The sequence below is a fragment of the Lissotriton vulgaris genome, chromosome 8, assembly GCF_964263255.1.
Source record: "Lissotriton vulgaris chromosome 8, aLisVul1.2, whole genome shotgun sequence".
NCBI lineage: Eukaryota > Metazoa > Chordata > Amphibia > Caudata > Salamandridae > Lissotriton > Lissotriton vulgaris.
Genome location: NC_141696.1, coordinates 1,461,584,218 through 1,461,598,928, shown reverse-complemented (window position 1 = coordinate 1,461,598,928; position 14,711 = coordinate 1,461,584,218). Strand labels below are relative to the sequence as shown.

General features: G+C 44.8%; 1 protein-coding gene across 1 annotated transcript in view; it reads left to right on the top strand.

The window, feature by feature from the left end:
• Positions 1-14,711, top strand: part of ARHGAP31 (Rho GTPase activating protein 31) — a 529,489-nt gene that overhangs the window by 475,179 nt on the left and 39,599 nt on the right. Inside the window, exon 9 of the mRNA XM_086935536.1 lies at positions 7,983-8,042. Coding sequence (XP_086791662.1) covers positions 7,983-8,042 — 60 coding nt within the window. The remainder of the gene's footprint in view (positions 1-7,982; positions 8,043-14,711) is intronic.

The following is a 14,711-nucleotide window of genomic DNA, read 5'->3' as shown; positions in this document are numbered from 1 at the left end:
TATGCGATTCGCAAACGCCTTCCTAGATATGCCCCTTACTGTAGTGCACCACCTGGCCACTAGGAGAGCCAGAGCCAAGGCCTTCACCCCAGTATTCTTTTTCCGATGTATGTCGAACCGTAGATCGGTGTTGGGTGTCCTATACGATGGTGTCCTTCCAATAGTGGTTGTCACATCGTGAGACTCATTCCTATTGTGTTTGCTGCAGACCTTACAATATGAAGCCCCATCTAACAGAGTTTGTCAGAGAGTTCACAATGTAAAAGCTCAAGTCCTACTGTATTTGTCATGGAATTAGACTGTTCAAAGCCCGCATTACTGTGTTTGCACGGGGTCTGCATTAACAATGTCTCTATCAGTCATGAACTATGCAGCTACTTCAAAGACAACAAACTCTATTGCTGACCAACCAAATGTCTGTAAAAAAAGATAAACAAGGGATCAGAGCCTTATCCTTGGGGCTAGTTTACTACTGAATTGTGAACTTTAGGGTAGAGTGGAGTGGTGCAGGGTAGAGTGCTGAGGTGTAGAGTGCAGAAGCATGTAGTGCAGTGGTGCAGAATAGATTAGAGTGGTGTGGAGTAACCACTTGAGCCTCAGGGTAGGGTAGCAGAATACTCTAAGACTTGCTCAGAAAGGTGGTCTGGGTTAGAAATTCAAAACTCCAAAAAGCACAACTAACAATAAATCATATATAGCAGAAGCTTTTACTTTTTTTTTAAAAAAAAGGTACTTTAATACACACACAGCTAGATGCGGCACGTATAATTGCAATGGTAAATAATGAAAACCAGATCTAGATATAATTTCCTAGGCTGGAAATTTGTGTAAGATTAATTTGCAGTGTAAAGCCTCACCCTATGGTCTTTGTCGGGAAGTTCACAATGTAAAACCTCTTCATATTGTATTAGTCAGAGAATTTACAACGTAAAACTCCTTCCTGTTGTATTTCTCAGAGAGTTCTCAATGTAAGACCCTGCCCTAATGTATTTGCCAGTGATTTCACAATGCACACCCCCTTCCTATTGCACTTGTCACAGAATTTTTAATGTAAAACTCTTTTTTGTCTCAGGGTTACACCATGGAATGTAGTTCAGGCTGTATTTGACATGTGGTCTTCGCTAACATAAACTTTGTCAGATGTGAGCAATGGAACTACTTTGGTGGGCTAACACAACTGCTGGCCAATCAAGATGCTTTAAAGAAGAAGTACATCATATGGGCAGGGCTAAACCACTGTTTCTGAACTGACTTTAAAACTCTTTTGTGATCAAGTGAGCCCTGGCAGACAGCTGCACGCTCAAGCCAGACATAATAAAATGCATCATTTAACATTCCATCGACATTTCTTAAGAAAGCTTTATAAAGTATATCAGAATGAAGAAAATCCTTAACACCTTAATTTACCCGTTACCTAAACCATGTTTCAGACACTAAACACTGCCCAATCCCTCACAATAGCCAGAGCAGTAGACCTAACACTAACCATGGCCATAAACCTACCCCAACATGTAATATAAATACAAGCAAAGCCCTAACCCTTAACTTAACACCAACACTTACACTAAACCTAATCCTGGCCATCTCCCTTCTCCAGACCCCAACAGGATGCTCAGTGCTAAGCCTGATGCTATCCTTCACTCAAAACTCAGCTCTAAGCTTAACCCTACCTTTTAACATAACCTTAAGTCTTCAAAGAACCCTAAATGAGTGAGACTTTTCTTAGCTGTGCCTTGTTGTTCCTACCGGCGGGAGACCTTCCTTTGCTGTTCCCATCGCCTTGCTGGTAGTCGGCTGTGCGGGACGCTCTTGCGCTGCCACTCAAGTTGGGAACTGCCTCGGCGCCTTGATGCCTTCGGGTGATACGTGCGCTATATAAGTCGCAATACATTACATTACATTACATCGCCCTGGGACAGGACTACAACCCTCAAGGTGCACCATCAACACTGCAGCTGCCGCGAGTCAGGAGGAGGCGTGGTCACCGCGCACAAAGTGCTGCCTCTCCATCCGCGGGACCAAGCCTGGACCAAGCCCGGACCAAAGGCAGGCCCGTCTGAGCCCGTCAGAGCCCGTCAGAGACTGGGCTGGGCCATCCCTTTAACGTCCTATCAGAATTGCTTGCTAGCCCATGTTGTTGCTGATTCTAGGTCTCAGCTAAAATTAATATGCGGAAGGTGGATTGTGGGATCTGGAGTTGTGGGGACACTAGATGCGTTCCTTTCTAGGGTCGAATCAGCTCTGATCCACGAATTCCAGCTCACCAAAAGCAGATTGTCGCTGGAACCCCAATTACCTCTGAGCAGTACATCATCATCATCTCTTCCTGAGTGCATTGTCACTGATGATGTAACACCACAAACTAGTCAGATTTCACTGGTACTTCCACATTCTCCACTCTCTACCATGGGAAGCACAGCCCACACCCCGAGACCCCTTTGCTACACACGAGGAGCCAGAAGTCTAGTCAGGTCCGTGGTGGGGAACCACCTTCAAAAAAAAGAAAAGCTCGAGGTCTCCCAAAGCCTAATCAGCAGGTACCTAGAGCTACCAAACGCAAGGCAGGTGAAAATGGGAGCAAAGGCAGCATAAAGACCAAAACTGCTCCCAATAATGCATGTGTAACCACTACCACCACCACAACAACTGATCCATCATCATGTCCGTCCAAGGCTGTATTTTGCACACGGGTAGAAAGCAAACTCCTAGCCCTGATCAACCCGCTTTTAGACAAACTGATTCTGATAGAAGGAAGGTTGGCAAAAATAGAGCAGTGTATTTCCAGTACCTTCTAACCCCAATGTGCGGGAGGGTGAAGGTACGGACTCTCAGTTGGTGAGCGGAACACACACCAGTGCTTTCACAAATACTGCACCCTGCCCTCCACCCCAAACTGCTGTAGCATCCGTGGTTAACCAATCCTTGCATCCCAATGATAGCTGTGCACCCCCTCCATCAGCTCCGATAGCGGGTGATTCCCCAGCAACGAGTTATTAGTAATTCTTTCCTCACACGTCCTTACACCTCCCTCCAGATGCGACACCCTACCTAGTTGTTCTGGCCAATATCCCAGTGTTACCGTCTGCTACACAGGAACAAGGGTCGACGTTGAGAAACAGGGCATTACATCTGCTGACAGTCAGGACAGGTATCAAGCATGACATTTTTCCCAATTTCAAAATGGTTCGACGAGTACCATGGATTGGTAAATCTCACAAGTCCCTGTTTGGGGACTGTGTGGTCTTGAGCTTTGGGTCCCCGGGTCGGGTTCAACACATTTTGGACCGGGCAGGAAATCGACAAATCGAGACAGATGATGTTAACATCCTTCTCCTGTTTTTGTTTTACCAATTGACTGCAGACAATAGGTGCCGTACACGGGGGGTGGTACCACAAGTTTGTGGCAAATATAACTAACCAGTCCCTACACATAATCGTTTCGACATTTTTGCCTCCTTAGATGACATGGATTGACTTGGGTTTAATACTGGTCTATCCTCCGCAGGCATACACAATTTCAGGGGAATTAATAAGAATGGTTTAGATTCCAACTCTCCGTATATTTCGGAACTAACCCCAAATAGGATTAGGGTATATGGGAGGCATTGATATCTTGAGGGACAAAGGACAAGGGGGGCGTACAGGAGTAGTGTAGAGATGGAGGACCATCCTTCCACACCTCTCCTAGTAGGGTTCCCCATGTCCAACAGTGGATTTAGACTGGTGGATTTGGATAATGCCAACGTTCCCAACCCCTCAGCTATTCCCAACACTCCAAACCAAGGGCCAAATAAACCAAACCTATCACTAGGCAGCTGGAATATCGCTGGTCTTTCTTCTAAAATCTCCTCATCTGAATGGTCTGCATTCATCGATAATCACAATATTTGGGCATTTCAGGAAACCTGGGCACTAGAACAAATTTATCACCCAGGGTTCCTACATTTTTACAAACCAGCCTTGGGGGGGACAGAGGGGTAGACCAGTATGGGGACTCATCATCTGGGTTAAACAGCAATCAGGCTACACAGTGGAGGAAGTCCGGATCTACAGTAGGGATATCATAGTCATCAGACTCCAGATGGGAAATGTTCTGGATACACTGGTCATCAATGTTTATGCAAGAGGGACCCCAGGGGGTAGAGGTTCTAGTTCAGTTGCGCTTTTAGATGGTTTTTTAGACCAGTACAGAGGATGCAGTAATTTGATCATCGTAGGGGATTTCAACGGAACCTTCGAGCCCCTTGATTACGAGGAAGGCAACCTCAGTATAGAGGAGGACGCACAATGGGACATGCCGTCCCTCGATCTCCCACCTATTAAAAGATGGACTGAGTCTGCATTACAGCTGAAAGGGCTATGCCTGGAACGGGGAGTAATGGCAGTGAATGGGAGGTCTAAGTCAGACAGGCGGGGCTCTCACGCTTTCAATAATGGGTTGAGAAGCAGCCGTATTGATTATATCTTTCTTAATATGGAATTCTGGTCCTCCGTACAGGACATGGTAGTACAGGAGCGGATTAAAAGTGACCACAATCCCCTAGAACTCTCATTGCAGGAAACAGTGAAGGCAACTGTGGAAGTTAAGCTTACCAACGACTCCAGGAGAGTCAAATGGGCTACGTTTATCGTCAGTGAAGGGTACTTAGAACAGAGGAAGGTGCTGGTTGAGCATTCGATAGCTGCCCTCCATAACTGTGATACTCAGGAGGATATACATTTAATCATTTTACAGGTCCATAATGAGTTGTTTACAAAACTTAAAACTTTATTAAAAAATCAAGGAAAGAACCCTGCCCAAAGGCAGCCTCGTGGTACAACAAATCCTGCAGAGAGGCCTACAGGACACTATCAAGCGCCTTAGATTATAGAATATGGACGACATTTAAAAGGCAAGGGCTGGGTACAAGCAAACATTATCATGAGCCAAAAGGGTCTGGGACGAACATCATTGACAAGACTTGCTTAGAGCCAGTAAGGAAAAAAATATCGCTAACTTTTAGCATCTTGTCAAATGGGGTAGTGGCGCATCAAACCAAGCCCCTGTCAACCATGTTGCACCCGAGCTGTGGACCTCTCATTTCGAGGCCCAGTTTGCTGTCGGTGATGATAATATTGATCAATGTAATATGCCCAACCCTACCGCCACACTGCACTTCTCAAGGTTAGAGGTCCAAAATGCCCTCAAATTAATCCCGAAAGGCAGGGCTTCCGGTATAGATTGTATACCAGCGGACCTGTTTATGCACGATGGGGATAATTGGGTGACCTATATTCAGCTGCTTGCTAATGCTATAGCTAGTGGCGCTTCCTTCCCGGAAACATGGTCTGGAGCAGAGATCATCCAGATTTTTAAAAAGGGGGATCGATCTAAACCGGGCAACTATAGGCCTATAAGTCTCATCGACTGTATTCAAAAAATCATTGCCAGGCTGGTACTACGCAGAATCCAGACATGGATGGATGAAACAGATATTATGTCACCATTGCAGGCAGGGTTTCGCTCGCACACTGGCACTATAGACCAGGATTTTAGGTTTGTGATTATTTACTGGCGGGTGGTCATCATAGGAGGGGGCACACTATATGCAGCCTTTATCGACCTTAAATTGGCCTTTGACCTGGTGCCCTGCACAAAAATGTGGAGAGCTTTTATGGAAATGGGGATGCCTCCTGAAATATTGGCTATTTTAATTACCTTACATGATTCCAATTTTGCTCAGGTTCACTGGGGTATACATGGGGACGTTACGGGCAAGTTCCCCATTTCTAAGGGGGTTCGCCAGGAGTGTGTCCTCGCATCTACCTTGTCTTCCCTATTCATTAACAGGGTCGAGCACTATTACTCTAACAACCCCACAGATGCCCCCGCCCTAGCAGGCATGAAGATACCCCTGTTAATGTTAGCGGACGACACTCTGATAATCTCCAAGACCCAGAAGGGGCTGCAGTCATCCCTTACTAGGTTTGAGGTGTTCTGCCGCAAACATGACCTTGTGGTAAATTTGGAGAAGACCACGTTTATGGTTCTCCACAATCGCAAAGTTATTAAAGGGAGTGTTTTTATGAACAAAGTCCAACTGAAGCAGACTGAGGTTTTTACATATCTGGGAATCACATTAGGAAGGAAATTAAACTGGAAATCCCAGTTTGATATGCCGGCTCTTAAACATGCCCAATTGACAGGAGTTCTTATGAAGGAACAGAGACTTTCTCACACTAAGCCCGTGGCTCCTGTTATAAAGATATATAAAACTAAAATCAGCACCTCAGTATTATATGGGGCGGAGCTGTGGGGCTTTGAGGATCTAGCACCCCTGATTGCAGCCCAAAATAAATTTGTGAGAGCTAACTAGGACTCCCACAATCAACACCACTGTTGCCTCTTTATCTAGCTACAACAAAATTGAGTATATAGCTAACTTCAGACCTGTGGCATACTGGAGAAGGCTCTGGGTTACTCCTGAACTGTCCCTGTACGCCCAAGCACTTCTTAAAACCAGGGGGGCTGATAGCTCATGTAAGATCTCCTGGTTAAGAAGGATAAAAGTTATCCTGAGCGATATGGGGATGAGTAGCTTATGGGAGAATCCCACAGGTAATCCTTTTCCCTCAAAGAAAGAGTTCAAGGTAGCTTACTGGAATATGATTACAATGAAGCGATTCTCGGGCCCGATTCACAGAACTAACTTAAGACAAAATCCTAAACATACTACTTTTGGTATTCACAGAAGTTAGGATTTTGTCTTATGTTTGACAGACTTAAGACAGACTTAAGTTAGGATTTTGTCTTAAGTCTGTCTTAAGACAAATTTAAGACAAAATCCTAACTTCTGTGAATACCAAAAGTAGTAAGTTTAGGATTTTGTCTTAAGTTAGTTCTGTGAATCGGGCCCCTCATCTCTAATGAGGCCTACCCTGATGAGGGAATTTCTGGAGCACAAACAAGAGTACAAGTATGAATGTCATTGGGATTTTAATACTGTACCTAACGATAGGAGACTGTATTACCAGTTTAGAGTGGGTTCCCTCCCAATCAAATCCTTCATATGTAAATGGCACCCTCTGAACGAAGACAAATGTACTGCATGTCCATCACAAAAGGAAACAATAGGACATGTTCTGTTTGTTTGCCCTGCTTACAAGCCTCCCAGGAACAGATGACTTAAACCAATCTGTTCAATTCTGGCACAAGGTCGGGCGTAGAGGCATTAAGGATTTTAAAGTCAGATACATGTGAGCCCATAGCGATTGCTGTTGCTAAATTTCTAGGATGGATGTGGGTCATTTGAGCAAAAATGACGAGGGCACCATAATTGTGACAATTTTCATTAACAGCTCTAGCACTCACGAGTTCATAATCGCTTAATTTTCCCTCAAGTGGTACACTAGTGGTTTTATGTAAACCGATATTATTTTGTTTTAACTATTTTTAATCCTAAGTGTTTTATACTTGCGATCTAATTTGTCACAAGTTTTACTATATGGTTGCATCAAATGGTTTTATATTGGGATTTGTTAGATTTTTAATTATCGATGATGTATTTAATGATTTGATTATCAAAATAAAGACTAATTGACTGACTGACTGAACCCTAAATGGATCCCAAAGAAGAAACTAAACTCTACAATGCTGAGATGATTAATAAAGAAAGCCGTTTTCTAAGTATAATTGTAGCATGTGTTGCTGTGGGTCACATTTTGAGCACACACGGGGGTAGATGGGGTGCTGTGAGGGGGGAGGGGGAGTGGGCTTTCCTGGAGGCTTTGCTCCTTTTCACAACAACCCATGAGGTCCTTGTGCTTTAGAGAAGGAATGATAACCACATATCTAGAGTGATTGAAGAACTGGTTGTATTATTAGTGAGTCAGTCCACAACTCTGCCACTCACTCAGAATGACGTCAGTGGACCTCTTTCCTTTCTCTTCTGAGTAGATACCTTTTGTTTGTTCACTAATCATTGATTTTTGTATTTATTTAGAAAAAGCCACCATCAGGCCAGCAAAAAGCATGGACTCGCTGTGCTCTCTCCCTGCAGAAGGTAAGACCAGGCCGCGTGGACGGGGTATTTGTAGGGGGAAGTGGAGCTGTATGTTTGTTCTCATCGAGAACCAATGAGATCCTCGCACAAAAGAGGGCACACAAACCCCCTGGTGCAACCTGTGTTTGCATTGAGTGTCCTCCTTGTTTCCAGTCCCAATTTACCATCTGCATTGAATAAGACCCAAACAAAATCGATACTTCGCTGCAAATATTACCTGCTCTCATCAGCACCAGTTTTTTTCCTTTATATGTCCTCTAATACCCTTTCCCCTGGTGTCTAAATAACCTCTAAGGCCCAAGGTTAAAAAGTATCCTCTCCAGAGTCACAACATTATCTTTCCTCCCTTCATCTTAGCTTTGGCTCTGGTGGTCAAAATAATCCCTTCTCCAGGGCCGGACTGGCCGTAGCGGGCACCGGACAATTCCCTGGTGGGCCATCATGGTGGGGGCCGGTTTTGGACCTCTGGGGGGCCTTTTTTGTTACAGGCCGGTTTTGCAGCATAGCTGGATTTTCGGCCCCCTGTAACAAAAGCAGCAGCGGTGAGACAGGAGTGGTGCTTCCAACTAGCTCCCCGCCCCCGGGGGCTGCCGAGCTGTTTGCCAACGGCGGTTTTGGTTCCCCGTCCGGCCGTGCTCTTCCCTTTTGGAGGCTGTCATTCTTTACTTTATATGCATGCAACATGAACCCCTAAAGTTCAGCTTTAAAAGGACAGGTCTTCACAACCCACACCATGTGCAGATGTTTTTGGCGCAGCACAATATTTAAAAAAGGATGTACGGTAAATGTGTCAATTAAAAGACAAAAGAGAAAAGCAATTATTGACAAAGCCAATAGGTCTCACCTAAGCCAGAGCTATTGGCTTTTCCAATATGTTTTAGCCATGTTGTACATCCGCATGGCTGCAGTTCTGCTTGGCTATAAGCTATTGGGATAAAGGAGACTTGAGTGATATGAAGTGGCATAAAGTGGGGTAGAAAAGAGTTGAGTAGGTTGGAGTGGAATGTCATGGAGTGGCGTTGAGTGGAAGGACGCAGAGTGGAGTAGAGGTAAGTGGCATAGAGTGGAGTAGAGTGTTGTAGAGTGGAGTATGGTGAAATGGTGTAGAGCAGGGTGGTGTGACATAGAGGGTTTTGCTTAGTTTAGAGTACAGTGTTGTAGAGTGGCATAGAGAATAGTAGATTGTTGTAGAGTGGAGTGGCATAGAGTGGATTAGTGTAGTAAAGTGTTGTAGAGTGTAGTGGAGTGGCATAGAGTGGAGTGGAAGTGAGGGGAGTGAAGTAGTGTATAGTAGAATAGAGTGGAGTAAAGTGGCATTGCGTGGCATTGAGTTGCGTAGAGCGTTGTATAGTGAAATAGTGTTGCAGAGTGGTGTAAAGTGCTGTAGAGTGTAGTGCCAGTGAGTGGGGCAGAGTTTAATTGAGTAGAGCGTCATACAGTGGAGTACCGTAGAGTGTAGTGTTGTAGTGTGGAGTAGAGTGGCCTACAGTGAAGTGGCATAAAGTACAGTGGTCCAGAGTAAATTGACGTAGAGTACAGTGGCGTAGAGTGCATTGGTTTTTATTGAAGTGGTATATAGGGCGTTGGCACAGAGCAGATTGCAGTGGCACAGACTGCAGTGGCATAGAGTGAAGTGGCATAGCGTGGAGTGCTTTAGGGTAGAGTGGAGTGGTGCAGGGTAGAGTGCTGAGGTGTAGAGTGCAGTGACATGTAGTTCAGTGGTGCAGAATAGATTAGAGTGGTGTAGCGTGATGCAGAGTGTAGTGGCATAACGTGGAGTGCTTTAGGGTAGAGTGGGGTGGTGGAGGGTAGAGTGCAGGGGTGTAGAGTGAAGTGGCGTGGGGTGCTATGGTGCATAATAGGTTAGAGTGCCGTGGAGCGATGCCGAATGTAGTGGTGTAGATTGTAATGGAGTGGCATAGCTGCAGAGTAGAGTGGTGCAGAGAGCAGTGGAATAGAGTACATTGGTGCCGAGTAGAATCTAGAGACGCAGAGTACAGTGACATAGTGCGCAATGGTGTTGAGTGGCAAAGAGTGCAGTGGCATAGAGTGCAGTGGCGCAGAGTAGAGTGGCGCAAAGTAGAGTGGCGCAAAGTAGAGGGGTGCAGAGTAGTGTGGCTCAGAGTAGAGTGGTGCAGAATAGAGTGGTGACATTAAGTACAGTGGTGCAGAGTAGAATAGAGTGGCATAGAGTGCAGTGACACAGAGCGCAATGGTGTAGTGGTGTAGCATGCCGTGGCTTAGAGTGCAGTTGTGAAGAGTAGAGTGGCATAAGTCCAGTCTTGCAGAGTAGAATATTGTAGATTCCAGTGGTGCACAGTAGAGTGATGCAAAATAGAGTGGTGCAGTGTAAAGGGGGGCAGAGCGCAGTGGCGTAGGGTGTAATAGTGTATAGTAGAATAGAGTGGCATAGCATGCAGTGGATTAGTGTGCAGTAGCACAGAGTTGAGTGGTGTAAAGTGTTGCATAGTAGAGTATAGTAGCGTAGAGTGCAGAGTTGTTGGCATAGAGTGGATTAGATTTGAGTAAAGTGGTGTTTAGGGCATTGGCATAGCATTTTTTTTTTTTTTTTTTAAACTTATAAAGCGCAACAAATACCACGAATGGTGTCTCGGCGCTGGGCAGACAGAGAGGCACCTCCTGTGCATTATTGGATGAATAGCCATGTCTTCACTTGCTTTCTGAAAATCATAAGTGAGGAACTGCTTTTTATATGGTGGGGCAAGGTATTCCAGAGCTTCGAGGCGGCTACCAGGAAGCGTCTGTCTCCCCATGTAACCGTTCTCACCCGTTGAATGCATAGAGATGCGGATGAGGCAGATCTTAAAGCTCTATTAGGGACATATGCCAACAGTGATTCCCTAAAAAAGTCAGGTCCTAGGCTGTTCAATGCTCTATAGATGATACATAAAGCCTTAAATTTGGTTCTCTTTTTTACTGGGAGCCAGTGAAGTTGGTGGACAATAGGAGAGAAGGATGCGAACTTGGGAGTTTTGGTCAGAATTCGTGCAGCAGCGTTCTGCACCATTTGTAGTTTTTTAAAAACCTGCTCCTGGGCATTCAACAGAAGCCCATTACAATAATCCACCTTGGATAACACCAAGGAGGACATAAGGGTTTTTCCCGCAGAAAGGGGAAGGAAAGGTAACAACGTTTTCACTTTTCGTAACGTGAAAAAGGAAGAGGAGACTACCGCATTAGCATGACTGGTGAAACTTAGTTTGTTGTCAAACAACACTCCCAGGTTTCTAACCTTTGAAACTGGGGTGGGTGGGTTACCCATTTCTGGTGGCCACCAGATCGGGGACCAAGATGGTTTTAGGTCTCCAAACACCATTACCTCGGTCTTATCGGTGTTTAATTTTAGACGATTACTGTCCATCCAGTGACTAATGGCTCTCATACCTGACTGAAAGTTGGCTGCCAGCTCACTCCCATTTTTATGCACCGCTAGCACCAACTGAGTGTCGTCGGCATACGAAGTCACTCCTATTCCATGGGTTTTAATGACCCTCGCCAAGCATGCAGTGGTTTAGAGAAGTGGTGTAGAATGAAGTGGTATAGAGTGGTGCAGAGTACAGTTGCATAAAGAACAGTGGCGTAGAGTATAGTGCTGCAGAGTAGAATATAGTGGGATAGAGTACAGTGGTGTAAAATGTTGTAGAGTAGAGAAAGAGTGCAGTGATGAAGAGTGCAGTGGCGTAGAGTGCAGTGACGTAGAGTCCATTGGTTTTGAGTAAAGTGGTGTAGAGTGCATTGACGTAGAGTGCAGTAACACAGACAAGAGTGCAGTGGCACTGAGTAGAGTGAAGTGGCGCTGAGTACAGTGACGTAGAGTAGATTGTTTTGGAGTAGAGTGGAGTTGTGCATGGTAGAGTACAGTGGCATCGCATAGAGTGCAGAGTAGATTACAGATTACAGTGGCATAGAGTGGATTGGCACAGAGTGCACTGGCCTAGAGTAGTGTTGTACAAAGTAGAGTGCAATAGTGTAGAGTTCAGTGGCACAGAGTGCAGTGTTGCAGAGTAGAGTGGCATAGAATGGAGTGATGCATAGTATTGTAGTATGGGGTAGAGTGCACTGGCATATAGTAGAGTGGTGTAGAGTAGAGAGGCTTAGAGTGGAGTACTGCAGAGTAGAGTGCAGTGATGAAGTGTGGCCTGGAGTGGAGTGGTGTAGAGTGGAGTGGCATAGATTGGAATATCCATGGTGTGGTAGCACACTGCCGTTACAGACAACACATCTTCAATTAAAATGACCATCACATATGCACAGACATACAGTTTTACTGAAAAAAGCATACTGCTCACAAACAATAATGAGTTGAAATGTCATCACCTAGTGTATTGATCTGTTTTGATTGTATTAAAATATTTGTTACCACCACACTTCAGAATTTCCATAAATGGTCTTCGTTTGGGTATACACCTGTTACAACGCAACTTTTACGACTACCTACTGTTACAACGCAACTTTTACAACGCATACCATTACAACGCATTGCGCTGGGGGGCGCTCTAGGATAGGGAATAAGTATAATTTACTATCCAACACCTTCCCTAGTGTCCACGGGGACTGGAGTTAGAATAGTAAATTATACTTACCACTATCCAGCACCTCAAAGCGCTATGCGTTGTAATGGTATGCGTTGTAATGGTCGCGTTGTAACAGTAGGTAGTCGTAATGGTATGCGTTGTAACATGGTACATCCCTTCGTTTGTGCTTTTCTAATGCAGAAATATCTGCACAGTTCATTTACATTTTGTTGTGTGCTAGAAATAAAAATCACACCATACAGCCTTCCTCAAGCACCCCACTAATACGCCAGGATGATTGTCTCATATATCCTCTCACTTTAAAGTCAGAGATAGAAAAATAAACACCAAGCTCCCTGAAAGACTGATCCTTACATTTGCCTGACATGTGTCTTTGAATATACAGCTAACGTGACAAGATAAAAACAAGATTTAAAGGCCTGTTTACAGCAATCCAGTACTGGTAGAAGAATACAGTAAATAGAGTTTACAGAAATCCAGTACTGCTGGAAGAATACAGTAAATAGAGTTTACAGAAATCCAGTACTGCTGGAAGAATACAGTAAATAGAGTTTGGGCAAGGGAAGGGACAAACTCAAGCTGGACAGCCTAAAACAAACAGAGGCAGCAAATAGAAAGCTAGGAAATGTAAGTTACAAACCACAAAGCCAATGGTAAGCAATAGGTGGAATGCATTCCCAGGGAAAGTTTTTTAATGTCCCCAAGATCTCATTTGTAAGCCAGACAGCTGCGCTGTCATGAATGTTTTGACCTAAAAAGGGGATATTAAGATGCTGCATAAAGGTTACCTTAATATCTCAGTTCCTAATGAACAGATCAGATCAGAAACAAATTCCTGAAAGACTTTGGTGATGGCTTCAGAGTGCCTGACAATTAACCGCAGAGTGGTTATTTTCTGTCTGCAGTGGCACTGCAAAGACCACAGATCTGGGGCACTGGGCCACATAGCAGAGCCCTCATTGATGCCAGGCTCTGACCAAGAAAACCTTTGCCAATGGAGAGGAGGTGGCATTATGCCCAGAGCTGATGACTTTGGAACTGGAACCAGGTTCGAGTCTCAGCATCAGCTCAACATTCTGCGATTCTGGGAAAATAATTGAATCTCCCTGTGCCTATAAAACTTAATGTGCCCTTGTGTAATGTAACTGGTGCTCATGTAAAGCGCTCCAAAACCTTCTGGTCGATTTCTCGTTAAAAGAAAGTGCAAACAATTATTTAAATAAATGGGCCTATGGAGCACAGACAAAACATGCTGAAAAACAGCACAGTGATTTTAGTGAGAGTGGGGGTGAGCCACTCGGTAATGACTCCTTGCAGTCATACCCAAGCTGGAGTAGGAGATTAAGGGGGCCTCCGAAGAACACTTCTGTGTCATTTCTGATAAAAGTTCATCCTCTTCATCCTACTAGAGTGAGAGGTCTGCTAATAGCATGTAGAGAAGTAGAGAAGAATAGTAGAGAAGTGTGGCTCAATGGTTAGAGCGGCAGACCCTGATGCAGTAGTCTGGTTGGGATCAGGGTTCAATTCCCGCCTTGGCAGGTCTCGGGCTCAATTTCCTCGGTCCTGATAATTCTCGCCTCGGTGCCTATTCTAATCATGGAGTCCCACTCTGCACCTCTGGGCAATAGCTTGCTTAATCTCTACAACGGCCCCAACAACGCTGAGGATGCCTGACTTCACTTTGGGGGTGCCCAGGAGTGGGCTCCTCACAGGGAAAGGTCAGGAAGGGTTCCTCGGCAGTATTCGTACAAGCGCCGAGATGCCTACGGTAGTCGTGTGCTATACAAGTGCGTAATCATTTCATTTCATGTTAGCAATCGTGTTTCTAAGTGCACTTTTAAATGGATAATTGAATATAGAAGCAGTTTTTGAATTGTTAAAATGCCAGAGCTGTCTTTTGGCTCCATTCCTAGTGAAACCCTAGTGAAGTCCTCGTAATTTAGCCAACAGCACATTGCATTTTGTGGTTTTCAGTTTGTATTTAACATTGTAAGAATGGGCTAAAAAATCCCAGCTTGCATAGTGTTTTTCGCAAGAAACACAGGACTGGCTCAATGTGTGACACATGACCTAGGACCAGATGCCAACATGGCATGATCATGTGACAAAATTA